Source organism: Physcomitrium patens, chromosome 17 (assembly GCF_059467195.1).
Source record: "Physcomitrium patens ecotype Gransden chromosome 17, ASM5946719v1, whole genome shotgun sequence".
Classification (NCBI taxonomy): domain Eukaryota; kingdom Viridiplantae; phylum Streptophyta; class Bryopsida; order Funariales; family Funariaceae; genus Physcomitrium; species Physcomitrium patens.
In genome coordinates this window covers 12,511,358-12,524,724 of record NC_143426.1, presented here as the reverse complement: position 1 = coordinate 12,524,724, position 13,367 = coordinate 12,511,358, and the positions used below count along the sequence as shown (strand labels likewise).

General features: G+C 43.1%; 1 protein-coding gene and 2 long non-coding RNA genes across 4 annotated transcripts; 1 reads left to right on the top strand and 2 right to left on the bottom strand.

The window, feature by feature from the left end:
* Nucleotides 1-1,692: 1,692 nt before the first annotated feature.
* Nucleotides 1,693-3,782, bottom strand: LOC149987561 (uncharacterized). 2 transcript variants are annotated; one of them, XR_016497990.1, is made up of 3 exons: nt 3,646-3,782; nt 3,433-3,496; nt 1,693-2,505 (listed from the first exon to the last, which is right to left on the bottom strand). It is a non-coding gene; the product is annotated as an uncharacterized LOC149987561 (long non-coding RNA). The 2 variants fall into 2 exon arrangements; XR_016497991.1 differs by having other exon boundaries at nt 1,694-2,509.
* On the bottom strand, nt 2,985-4,709 carry LOC149987560 (uncharacterized). Its single transcript, XR_016497992.1, has 2 exons — nt 4,568-4,709; nt 2,985-4,445 (listed from the first exon to the last, which is right to left on the bottom strand). It is a non-coding gene; the product is annotated as an uncharacterized LOC149987560 (long non-coding RNA).
* A 2,592-nt stretch (nt 4,710-7,301) lies between these two features.
* LOC112294843 (uncharacterized) lies at nt 7,302-9,706 on the top strand. Its single transcript, XM_024545757.3, has 3 exons — nt 7,302-7,673; nt 7,983-8,392; nt 8,502-9,706. Exons 1-3 carry the CDS (start codon nt 7,544-7,546, stop codon nt 9,012-9,014), a joined length of 1,053 nt encoding a protein of 350 aa, XP_024401525.1. The 5' UTR covers nt 7,302-7,543; the 3' UTR covers nt 9,015-9,706.
* The last annotated feature ends 3,661 nt before the right edge of the window (nt 9,707-13,367 follow it).

Below are 13,367 nucleotides of genomic sequence, written 5' to 3'. Positions count from 1 at the left end.
AAAATTCTCTATGACACGCCAGCAGGTGGCATTGCCCATGATCTGAACAACGGCGACGGCGGCCCTCGTGGTTGTGGGGAAACCAGGCGTGTCAGGAAGAATCACCCGCACCAGAGCGCCACGCAGAGCATGTCGACCGTGTCATCCATCATGTAGATGCATTAGCGAAATCAGAAATCTAGTCCTCTTTGCACGATGGGGGAACCAGGCGACACCAGCGGGGGTTAATTACTAACAGAACGGGCTTAACTTTGCAACAAAGCCTTGTCCAGACAGGAAACATGGCACTGCTGCAGCAGAGTTTGACCAGATTAAGATCTCGTGGCTGGCGATCCAGTGTATTGTTCCAGGTCGTGCGCTCTCCCCTCACTTGAGAAGGAAGAATCGCGAGATCAGGTTGCAGCTTGCCAGCCAGGATTTGGTGATCCGATGCGGCTGTTACATGCAAGGTTTAGCGTCAATGAAGCAGTGGCTATGCGTCAGAGTTTTGTGGCAGAGCTTCACCACAAAGGCGACAGCCGGTACCAATACCTCGCCCACCGAGGAAAACGAGTAGATTGCATAAATCACCGTCCGGATGGGCGCTGGAGGCAATGAGTGCGCGAGGAATCTCTGGTGGGGTGCATGGTGTTCCCAACCCCCCAGTAAGATCACTTCAACCCAAGAGGCGATGCTGAGGGCATAGACAAACAACATCATCACTGTCGGCGTCACTGGCACGCGCCGGTGCCGCCGCGGCTCCAGCGGGGACCCCAGAAGTCGGTGCGAGGCATGTTTCAGGCTCCAGGATGCACCATCACACCATTGCAACACCCAAAAGGTGGCCATGGCAATCGATCACAATGATAGAGCAAGTGGTGAACGTCGACGCTTTTGCTAAAGAGCACCGCATGGACCAGCGCTAGAACCAGGACTTGGCGATGTGTCCTCTGGGACCATGCACCTGTCCTGGACGGTGTCTTGCGGGACCAGGGAGAGGGTGTTTTTTCCTCCTCTCTTGCGTGCTCGCAAAGCTGCCCATACCAAGCTAGTCGAGAGAGTTCATTCGCATCCCCCCTCCCCTCCCCCTTGACTGGGGTATGCCTTGTGTCGCTTGTCTCGTTACACGTCTTTTTCTGGGTCGGCTTTTTGGAGCGCGAGGGGCAGAAGTATACAGATGCGCGAGCCTAATAATTCGTGAGCTGTGACGAGAGACTGGTGCATGCGCACGGTAAAGCGAGAGCTGGAGGCTGGTGGGTTACGTGATCAGTGTTTGTATGAGACCGCCTTTTCGGAAGTTTCACTTCCGCCACTGTTCCTTTCTTCCCTCTCCCGTTGGCGTTTTGCACCCAGATTGTGACAGGTTCGGTGCCGTAACGTGAGTCCAAGATTATTCCATGCGGGTGTGTTGCATGAGATCATGGAATAAAACGCGCAAGGTTACGTCCTCCCTGTTTAACACCATCGCTCGGTGCCTGTAGGGTTCGGACCAATTTTCCATGCGTTTCCATGAACACAGAAGGGAAGGCAATTTCCCGTCACCAGAAAGCCTCGAGATTTCGGAGGTTCACGCTTATACATGGTTTGTCGTCATGGCGCGTACTCTCGTGGTGGAAAAATCCATCCAAATGGCATTTATATCTTGCATATAACTACATCCCTGCCACCAAAAAATAAAGATAAAAGTAAAATTAAAAACTACTAAGTAACCTCAAAACAGCTGATATTAGACAATGCAGATTATTGATGAGAGATAAATCAGGGTGTGTATCAAATAAGTATAAACAGCTGCTGGAAAGTGTGGATATTGTTTCGTTGCAATGATTCTACAACTACTTGGCTTTATTGGGTATAAACTTCACATGAAATGAGGTCTGCAGGATGAGATTTTCGTTATTGTTTAATGTAGGAAAACACAAGCAAGAAGTTGATAAAATTGTCAGATATGTGAAGGGTGGAGAATTAATGAATTGTACGTTAAGTGCGTTATCATCATTTTTACCTGCACCCAAGTTTCTTAGCAGAACATTTGCAATGTTTAAAGCAGTGACAACATAATCAGCTGGAGCCAGGGCCGCTTTTCTGTGCCTGAGGTATGCCCTCGGAGACGCTCATGATGGGGGTCGGTGCGAACAACATTGACAGCCTTAGACTCATTACGTAAAGTCCACGGAATACTTTTTGGAGGCATTGTTTAGACAGAGCTCCACTTTTTTTCTTCTATTTCCTTCCCCCCCTCCAACTCCCTTGCGGCCCCATTCATCACCTGTTGGTTTGCGAAAAGCTTCAGAGATAACCACTTTGGCAGTGCCCACGAGTCTGATGTCAGGGTCACTCACACCCAGCATCTGCGGTGCTTTGCAACCTTCTTGGCGGTCCTAAACATAGGCTTGAGATTAATTAACCAGCGGTCAAGCTCATTTTCCTCAAACACTGGTACAGCTCGGATCGCGGCCGACCAAAAGTAATCGTCCGGAGCGATGTCAAAGCTTGTTCACTAGTGCTATGGTGTGTATGCCCCAATGCCTGCCTGAATTTGAGGTTTTGGCAATGGAACACATTCACATTTGGCGAAGAAACATAGAGTGATAAACACACACATCAGCCAATTTGGCCCAATCTTACTGAATACGGAAGACTGTTCCGGAAAGACACACTTCGTTGAATAGGAAAGAAACTAGAATAGAGGCAAACCTTCCTTTGTGGGTGGGATAGATCTTAAATGGCTAGAAACATAAATATATTTGGTCAAAAATCAGGGGTGACAATATGTTGGAGTACTAAAGTTCCCCACAGAGGTCTAATAATTCACACTCTGGATGTGCTATAGTATGGACGCTGTGACTTATGTGCTGTACTGTAAAACTTGGCTCCTAAGCCTCGTTTGTGTCGAGAAAAAAGAAAAAAAGAAAAAGTGATTGAGTGATTTGTTCCTGATCTTCTTCTTTAAATCTAAACCGCGAGTTTACCTCGTTTATGTCAACAAAGAGAAGAACAGAAGATAAAACTGCATGAATGGTGGTATTACTGTAGCAAAAGAGACTGAGCATAGTGGATTTTACAATGGAACGGAAAATTATTAAAATAGTACCAACCGAGATCTTATCTTTGTATAATCAACCGGCAGCTTGGACATTAGACTTAGTTATTGCAGTGGATTCTACCCCATGCGGATGTTTCACGGAATATGTGCTAGGGTCAGAATCGATAAATTTGGCATTTATCTGCAGTGATATTACCCTGAATGTCGGTTCTACTTGTTCACTGGGCTAAATTGTTGCAGACAAACAGCAAGCATCTGCCGCAAAGTCTCATTAGGTGTTCGTGATCTTAGAGGACTTATTCCGTTCTTAATTACTCATCTGCTCACGCGAGCGTAATTAATCCCCTGAAAGACTTATTTAATGTGGAATTCATTTGCGTAAATTAGGCGAAAAGGTGAAAAGTTCGTACCACCCAAATCTTGCCACCAGTAGAAACTCGGAACGGATTAGAAGTAAGTTTCTTGTGTTCGGTCCTGTCCAAACACACGGTTTAGCATTTCCTTATATGGTTTTATAAATAGATTTTGGCTGTAAAGTTGTTCTTATTCCTATTAGCAATTTAGCAGAGGAAATCAGCTCAGATGATATGGTTAGGTAACTAGCTTTATGAAAAGCTGATTACAACTTTTTGCAGATTGTGAGGCGATGAGGCTTTGCACTGCTTCCAAACTCGCGGTTAACAGTCTTTTTTCCCGACATCTCATTTTGTTTGTTTTAAGTCAAAAAAAAGGTCATGCACATGTTAAAAGCATGAAAAGAAGAAAAAAACTTTATCTGCGAAGTGCCTTGTCTGCATCACATCACGACTCCCTGCTCCAACATGTTTTTGCAGCCAGTATCATGCTCTTGTTATTGTTGCTCTTAAGGTTGCAAATGAATCAACTACCAAAGAATTTTGCTCATTAAATCCTTGTTTTCTAGCCAAACCGTTACAAAATCCATCGCAAGAGGAACCCTTCAAGCACCCAGATCTGCACCCAGATTACTGTAAATACTCCACAGACCAACATATCCATCTGTATATGCGCTCAGCTGACCTGGTGTTCCCGGTGCGGCTGGTTTCACGGTAAAAATAAGAAGCTTTACGTGCACAGCATGACTCTTGCTTCTACAGGAATGTACCCCCAGAGGAAGAAAAAGTAAACTTGTGCAGGGTCGACCCAACTTCCCAAGCCCGCGCCTCGAAACCACGTGTCATATTATATGGTAGAACATTTCGATCCTTTTTCAAGAGATTGAGCGACGCCCCACGAGCGCTATCTGCCTTTGAGAGATAACGCCTTAAAATCGTAATCTCGCGCCAGTGTTGATAATCTCGGCGCTTAGAAGTATCCGTGAAGGAACATGCACAGTGCCTACTGAGTTGTCCAGTTCCACCAGCTTCGGCCTCGTCCTAGCAAGCTTTTGGGTGCTCGACGTCACCTACAAGTTCCACGCAAATCCTTCACCGCTTCCAGTGTAGACTAGACCACAGAGGCCATTAACCATATCAACTAGCTACGGTTTTCCAACAAGAAGACCACAATGAACTGAGGCCGTAAAACCTTTCCAAGAGCTGGGGAGATCTCTGGCTCCCACCACCACCAACACCATCTCCATTCCTTGTCTACACTCCACGGTCCACACTGTCTCAAGTTTTTCACGCCCCACCAGCATGTACATAAGCGGCGCCCGAGTGCTCACCATGGCGGGCCTACGACAGGATTCGCTGCCGCTGTCTATACCCTTGAAGAGATCATGACGACGCAGAACCTGCGTCTCTCTCACTGTCGAGACGGGACCATCTTTTACTGCCTCTTTTTCGCTCTACAAGTTTGCAGGAGCAGGAGCAAGAGCAATAGTGGAATACCTTCCTTGCAACAGTTTAAGTATCCTCCATTGTCTCTTTGTTTTTATGTAGTGTGCGACGTTGAAGATGTCGATGGACATATACTGAGCGTCTGTAACAACCAAGCTCAGGTTTGGGAGAATGGAAACACTTCGTGGCAAGATTTCATGAACAAAATCAGTTTTGCTCAATATTCATGTATTTCATTATTAAGTGCATTATTTTATTTCTTGTTTTTTCCCCCATTTTTTTCTTCTTTCTTCATCTTCGTGATTACAATTTGAATCAAGAAGTGTTAACATGAATTATATTTCAGTCTAGGAATTTATGACATAACTTATAAACATAAATTCCTAGATTGCAATTTCAAATCCCTTAAATGTGCAGGTTGTGATAATAAACTATGAAGTGTAGATCCAACAAATAATTGGATAATTTTGTGAAAGGAACGATTGCAAATATTTTGTCTTCAGATGATACTTATATGGCTTGATTGTATGGTGACATACGCATATAATTTACTACAGAATACTTATCCATTCACGATGGCTACGAAAGTGCTTTCGTGAGTTATGCTATGGGTGAATAAAATGTCATTAATATTGGCCCAAAATATGTATTCAAATTCACATATTAATATAATTTTTTGCAGAAAAAGTCACCCATCCACTCTACTCACTGATCTCAATAAGATCCGAAGCTTCAGGTTAACAACAAAGCTTGCATTGTTCGGGTAACCTGGATATTCTAAGTTATAAATAAATAAATAAATAAATAAATAATAGCAAAGACAGAAACAAAGCAGCAACTGAATGTTGTGGAGTGGGTAGGCAAGGAGGGGCAGGGGTGCGTTAGAAGATGGGAGATCCGAGTGGTTTTCTCTGAATGTCGCATCATTCAGTGCCCAGATCACCACCACAGCCAAGTGGTTTTAGGATAACGGCATCACCAGATAGGCCTAAATTCACACCAGGGAGCTTTTTTAAGCAGGTCCAGGAGCTCTACGACGGAGAATTCATGTATGAAAATGGTTATGTGTGCACAGGACTGTTGGGTTCAAGCTCTTGGACGTGCAAAGGTACTACAGTGTACACTTGACAGAGCCTGGAATATGTAGCCACTCGTGAACGTACATACAGGCAGTCGAAGTACGCCTGTACTGCGGAAGTTGCTGGTAGCACAATGTATTTTGTCCGCTGGCCTGAGCTCGGGCTCATGTTGAGAAGCGCCATGACGAGGTTGACTGAGAGAGTACAGGAAACTGGAAAATGGGAAAATAGGAATAAGAAAAAAGAAAAAAAAGAAAAAAAGAGAGCGTTTTCTGAGGCTACTTGGTCTTGGAAGTTAATTTGCAAAGTGGTGAACACGGGGGAGCTGGATTTGGGCATGCAGACGCTGGCCTGGGAGAATGTGTCCGCGACGACTGGGTAAGCGCGACTGTCGAGCAAAGTCGTCGTGGAGTGGGTGTCTTGCTCGTTGTCCGTCTCGGTGGTTGCAGCTCCAAATTTGTCTCCGAAGGTTCGTTGGCAGCCTGCACAGCTGGAAGAAGAGCTGGAAGAGGGGGTGGCCCATGCCTGAAATCCAGGAAGGAAAAACTTAACCTCCCTCTCTGGGACGGCCAGCGGTCAAAGATAACAAGCAAAATTCTCAGGCTTTACTTTCTGGTCTCAACGCACTGTTGTGATGCCCTCTCCTGCCCTTCGCCTCACAGCTAGGCCACACAACTGGGCCCGAAGAGCCTGGCTAAGGCCCCCTCCAACAGGCAAGGAGTAAGTTCCTCCTACTGCAACCATTCGCTCGCAAAGCGGCGCCCCGTTCGCTGGCTCCGTTTCAGTCTAACCAGCGGGCGAACCCACCTTGTCCAGCTTCATGCATAATATCCCTTCTAATCTTCGTTTAATTTTCTTAACTGAATGTCCAGCTTCAAGCATAATATCCCTTCTAATCTTTGTTTATTTTCTTTAGTGAATGCCCTCTGCTCTTGTCTACGTAGATGCACATTGTTCTGTGTTTCAGTCTTATTCAAGCAGTGGAGAATTACCACTTGCTATCGGAGTAGAATAGTATTAAAATATGGGAAATTTTGTGAACAAGTCGGACCTACTACCATCTTCCACATTCTCCAGCTCTGTTCGGGTGGACTGACATTGTTCAATGGCCTTGCTCCGTGGACTCATGCTTCAAGTGTCTGTGCCATGCCTGCTCACATTGACTTCACATCCACCTCATGATGGGGCATGACCGACGGCCTCCGTGGACAAACCCGCAGCCAGCACTTTTGCTGGAGTAAATTGTAATTTATTCTCCTGGAATACCTGTCAGCTTTCTTCGCTTTGAGAGTAAAGGTTGCTAAGACGGTGGCAGGTTCCTCTTTCCAGTTCTAGTGGATTGTTGCTGTGTCTCATTATATATACTCACTGCATCTGCTCTCAAGAGCTTAGTTGGCAATGGCTGGTGAGAAGGTCGTGTGAGTGGTGGGCGCCTTCCATTCTTGAGTGCTGTGGGTGCAGGCCCCCAACTCTCCCGTCGACAGAACATGTGATGATCCGCCCGAGACATTTGGCTATGTGAGGGAGACGAGAAGGGGCAGTTTGAGACATACACAGAGCGATGTAGCTGCATCTGTCGTAGAATTGCTGGGATTATTGGGATTAGGGACCGTGGAGCCAGTTTCGGGGGAGAGCTAGAAACGATGGCGATGGCGGCGACTGGGTTGAGCAGCTTCGGAGGACAGAATGTGATGCTAATGCGGAACGACATGGGCAGCTCGAACTCCCTCGTGGCGATGCTTAATAGCTGCAATCCTCACGTCAGTTTCCAAGGTAGTACTCCACTCCTCCCAATCTAGAGCTTGCAGTTGAGGAATTTGACCTCAATTGTAGCGATCGGTCTATTAAATTATGAGAATGGCCAAGTCGCCGGGTGCTTAATGGAAGTATCCGATTAAGCTAGAGCCTTAGCGGAGTACTTCTACACTAGTGTAAGTGGATGTGTGCCGGTACAGAGGAATTCAATGTGCTTTGGTGCCACAGTGTTTGAGTGCGACCAAAATTTGTGGGTTTCTCTTTTTATCCCGTCATCGAGCATAGCCGTGGGTACATCTGATTGTTTGTTGTTGGTCCTGTTTCCAGTTTCGAGGTTAGGTGGAGGTCTGGAAGATGCAATTGCGGGGTGCGGGCAGAAACGACCCTTCTTCCCCACATTCGGGAACGGGCCAGGGGAGGAGCCAGAGGATGGCGACGACGGTGGAGACGACGGCTCCCAACCCGTGGAGAAGAAGCGCCGGCTTTCGTTCGACCAGGTTCGGTCCCTCGAGCGCAGCTTCGAGGTAGAGAACAAACTGGAACCCGAGAGGAAAATGCAGCTTGCCAAGGAGCTCGGCCTGCAACCTCGCCAAGTCGCTGTTTGGTTCCAGAACCGACGCGCACGCTGGAAAACGAAACAGCTGGAGCGGGACTACGAAATGTTGAATTCTGGGTACATCAAACTGAAGGCAGACTTCGAGACCGCTCTCCGGGAGAAAGACGTCCTCAAGGCTGAGGTTAGTACACCCTCCCCAATTTCTCTCAACTCATTCGGATACTGATCACTCCTTTCCTTGCGATCGTGGGTGACGTGAGAGTTAATCGCGGTCTCTTCTCTTCCTTCAGGTACAGCGTCTCTCGGGGAAGACAAGTCCCCAGGGTTCCCAATCTTCGCAATCCGCGGACTCTTCCCAATGTGAGAGCGACTCACATTGCATGCCAGACACAGAGGAGTCGCCGAAACTGGGCAAGAAGCCTTACAACCTCGCGATTACCAAGGATCACCACCACACGAGATCCTCTCCCACCATGACCGTCTGCTCGACACCCAAGCTCGAGGTGGAGAAGACGTCGACAAGCTCAGGAAGCAACTCCAGCGATCTACTCGACGCTGATAGTCCTCACACCTCGGACAGCAACCCCAGTGACGAGGAGAAACTGGCTTGCTGCAGCCAATTCCCTCCTCCGGAGAGCCTAGTGGGACCCCTCGGCGTTGACGACGATGTGAATGCTTCGCAACAATCCTTCCCGGTGAAGCTTGAGGAGGGCTGCCACGCCTTCCAAGTGGACCCAAATTGTGGCTACTTTTTTGCGCCTGCCGTGGAGCAGAGCGTACTGCCATGGTGGGACTGGCCGTAAGTGAACTGATCACTTGGAGCCTTCCAACATTTTTTGTGTTCTTTTTCCCCCTTCTTCTTGTCACTTGGTTAGTTCTCTAATTTTCCTTCTTTTTTTTCTTTTTTTTCTTTTTCTTTTTCTGTTTTTTATTTTATAATTTCTCCTTCCTGGTCTGTGTGAGAATCAGCCTGGTTGTATTTAATCAATTCTCGTCCGCGAACACCTCTAGAGATAATCTATATCTGTAGTGTCTTGCTGCAACCTCATGTCGAGCGGCAGAATTGTGTGATATGTGATTTACGGATATGCAGGATTATGAAAGCTCATAAGGTAGGACAACACTGATTTATAGGAGTGATAAGCTATGGTCTTGCTGATGCATCTCATTTTGTACAATTTCCAAAAGCGAGGGCAAAATGACCTCGGCATCAGTGCTTGATAGAAGACGGGTCCTCCAGTAGTTCGATTACTAGATCCGTAGCCACGACAAATAAGTGACTGCAAATGATCTCAAAAGCAAGATCTGGTGTTAGTCTACCTGACTACAGTTGGGTGTTGATCGTGTTGGATGTATAAACACAACGAGTTCGGAGAAAAGATCTTGGTGTTCGGTAAAAATATTATATTGCAGCTTCTTTGTTGCTACATGTGCACATGGAGCTATGTTTTCCAAGAGACTTTCTTCTCGAAATAAAGAAGTGTCTTACAAAGTATTATACCGTTACCTCATCCCCTTGTTGCTTCGTACCTGCGTCTTCTTCATGTTGGATTTTGTTCGTTAGTAATTTGAGGTGTATGATATCATCAGTCGACTAATCAGTGGGTATACGGTCACACGACTTTTCAAGTGACCGAGTACCTTAAGGCAAGCAACACGATTTCTACGGAAACTGTCTGATTGTGTTGAATTTCCCAAGTATTGGGTGATATATCTACATTTCCAACATAAATGAATAGTAGAGTTCGTGTGGAAATCTAAACCGTTTGTCTACCGGCATTATAATCTCACGATATTCAAATCGCATGGTTGCTTCTCCCCGCTTGTTCAAGCAACATTTTTTGAGCACTACCCATATTACTAAACCGTAAAGGCCTTGCAACACATGAGATAGTCGTGTTAACCGGGGATCATGTTTCTAAACAACCAGCTCGCTTGAAGTTGCATCTCGCCGGAAGGGTTGAAATGTGGATTGGGCACTTCCGGAGCAATTATTCAAGCCAGCAATGTTTCCATTCCTGAACCTACACTTGGAAAATTCCGACAAAAAAGCTTCCGAAAGTCTTTAATCTAGCAACGTTAGTCCAGTTCTGTCAGAGGCATAGTGTTTCAGCATTGCCCAATTCCTACTTCGTTCACCTAAAAGCAGAACCCGGGGTGATAAGATGACTTCGCAAAAGCTCATAGAAATCGTTTCGAGACTTGTCACAGCCAACTAGCAAGCACAATGGCAGAGTACTTTTACACAACACCATGCAGTACACACACACACACACACATACAAACATATACAACCAAAAAGAATTAAATAAAAGTTAAACAACACACGCAGGATTCCTGATCGGAGAAAATGAAAGCCCGACACCTGCATGAACTTTTGAGGGAAAGGACACGCGTCCGGACAAAAAGATACATTAAGAGATTAATCAGGGAGTAATGTGGACCATGCAACCAGCACATTAGCGCAAACCCCGACCTAATCAAAAGAAGGAGCATAGGGGTTTGGGGCGAAGCACGAGTGTGTCACCTGGGCACGAGAAGAATACCTGGTCGTCTCTCCCCCCTCACGGTTGATGCATCGCAGCATCCGCTGGAGCACATCCCCACGCACTCTGCCAGCCTAGCAATTGTATAATTTTGGCAGCAACAACCAAAAGCAGTGGTGCTTGGTAGATCTTACAAGATGCTATTCCAAGACCAGCAGCCGACATGGATGCCTGGTGGGACCCCATCTCCAACTCCTTTTTTTCTAAGATATCTCTCTCTCTCTCTATATATATATATATATATATATATTTCTATATACACAAGCACATATGTTTTTGTGTGTGTGTGTGTGCCGCATAATGGACGCATGGAAAGATGCACCGACAAGGAAATCACATCATCTGCATCCCACTCGAAATTCATATGAATTTGTGTTGGAGTGTGGATGCCACGGTGCTCAATCTCATTACGCCCCCCTCTTCCTTTCTCCCTTTGCATTGGATGCCGCTGCTACAGCATCACGAGGGCCCAAGTCCTATTCCACAATCTTGATGTGGGTGTTGAAATCCCACTACCTCGCAGGATTCGCAGAGAATACTCTGCATGCTTTTACTGCCTTTGCATGGTCATCCCTTGTTTGCATTGTCTTCTGGCTATTGTGCCTTCCTTCCTTGTTGCAGCCCTTGGCTTCACCATGTCGTTGGCTCTCCTTCTTCTTCTTCTTCTTCTTCTTCTTCCACTGCCATGTGAGAACACCATGAGCCAGCCATAGCTATGGCGTCTCCCCACAGACTGTGCTCCAGCTTGTCTGCTTGCATTCCTTGTCCCCCATGGCTTTTCACTTAGTCTGCTTCTTCCTTCCTTCATTCCTTCCTTCCTTGTGTTTTGAATGCATTGTGTGCTTGTTTTCTGTGTGGGGAAGTTGTGATCGGGCTTGTTTCTATATACCAGATTGTGTTCTGACTTGTGAGTGTGATTACGTGAAATTTGTGTTTACGGGTGGTTTCAACTTCTTAAAATCATCGCATTTTTTTAAAAAGTTTTTGGATGTTCAGGATTCAACAGCCTAGCGTGGTGTTGGGTGCACAAAACGAGTTAATAAGGTCATGCAAGGTTAATGATTTTTGAGGATTTTACTTTCAATAGGTTTTTTTTGTTGTGGGTGGAGATCTGTGGTGGTGTTTTGGAAAACCTATGTTGGAAAAACTTAAGACATGAAGAAAGTTGTGAAAGATAAAGGTTTTTTAGATTTAGATTTTGAGGAAAGCTTTTTGGCTGTCAGTTTAGTAATTCTTAATGAGGTGTTAAAAGTTGTAAAATAATTGAGTTGAACATATTTGCGTTACATTTCTAATGGAATTATTTATGAGGTGCAAAATTGTTTGTAAATTTACATAAAAAAATTAACAATAACTAAAACATTTAAATTACAATTTTTTTAAGTTATGAATTTGACATTGTTCAAATTATTTTGAAACCATTATCATACTATAATAACTTTAAATTTTAGAGGCAAGAATTACAACATCAAAACTTAAAGCATATTGAATTTTTTTTTCTATTAAATAATCTTTAAGATAAATATAACTGTTAATTATAAAATTTTATTTATTTATTTATAGCTAATTCAAGAGTATTTAAATACATTCTTTTGATGAAATATTAAATTCGTGATTATTAAATCTATTTGATAATTATTTTTAGATATTATTAATAATATCTTTAATTACATGATTGCTGTTTCTTAACTTAAATAATACTTATAATGTGTGGAAATATTTTTTTCTGGATTTAAATTTATATTTTATATTTTTGAATTCTTTGTACAAAATTTTGAAAGCTTTTGGTAGAAAAATGTTCTATTTTCGTCTTGGTAAAAATATTTTGATCAAATTTTATTAAAATTGATAGCCGAATTCAAAATTATAAATAAATTTGAAGAGAGAGTAGTTACTGAAGATTGATAAGTATTATTCATCATAAAATATTTCCAAGTTGTGGAGGTTATATAATCAACATATCTTAATAATATATTTATGTAATATATAAAATAAAAAATTGTCCTTTTCACTTTAGACACCTTTATGATAAATATGTGTTACTAAATTACCTTTGGCTTTTATAGATATAAATGGTAAACTTTAGAAATATATAAGATAATTTACAAATATTAAATGAAGGTTTTGTATTAAATTCGCTTGTCTTGGAATCTTTTAAATATGTAAAGTAATTAAAAAATATATACCATTAATTTTATTTTCTATTTATTGTCATTTTAAATAAAAATTATAAAAGAAGAATTAAATCAATTATATTATTCAACTTCATTTTGATTCTTCATGTAAAAATGACACTCTTTATACTGAAAATTTTCAATGTCTTAATTTACTTTTAAGGAAATATTCTTAAAATATTTATAATTTTTTTAATAATCGTAATAATAATAATAAAAGGTGATTTTTTTTTAAAAAAATAACTAGCAAATATTTTAGATGTTTTAGTATTTTTATAAAAAAAATAAAATTGAATTTATTCTATTAAACTACAATAAAAATTTACAATATTCATTAATGTATTAAAACTATTCTGTCTATAAAAAAATTAGTAAATTTGAAGAATATTCTAATATAAATTTAGAAATAAATAAAACATTTAATACTTACAATGCA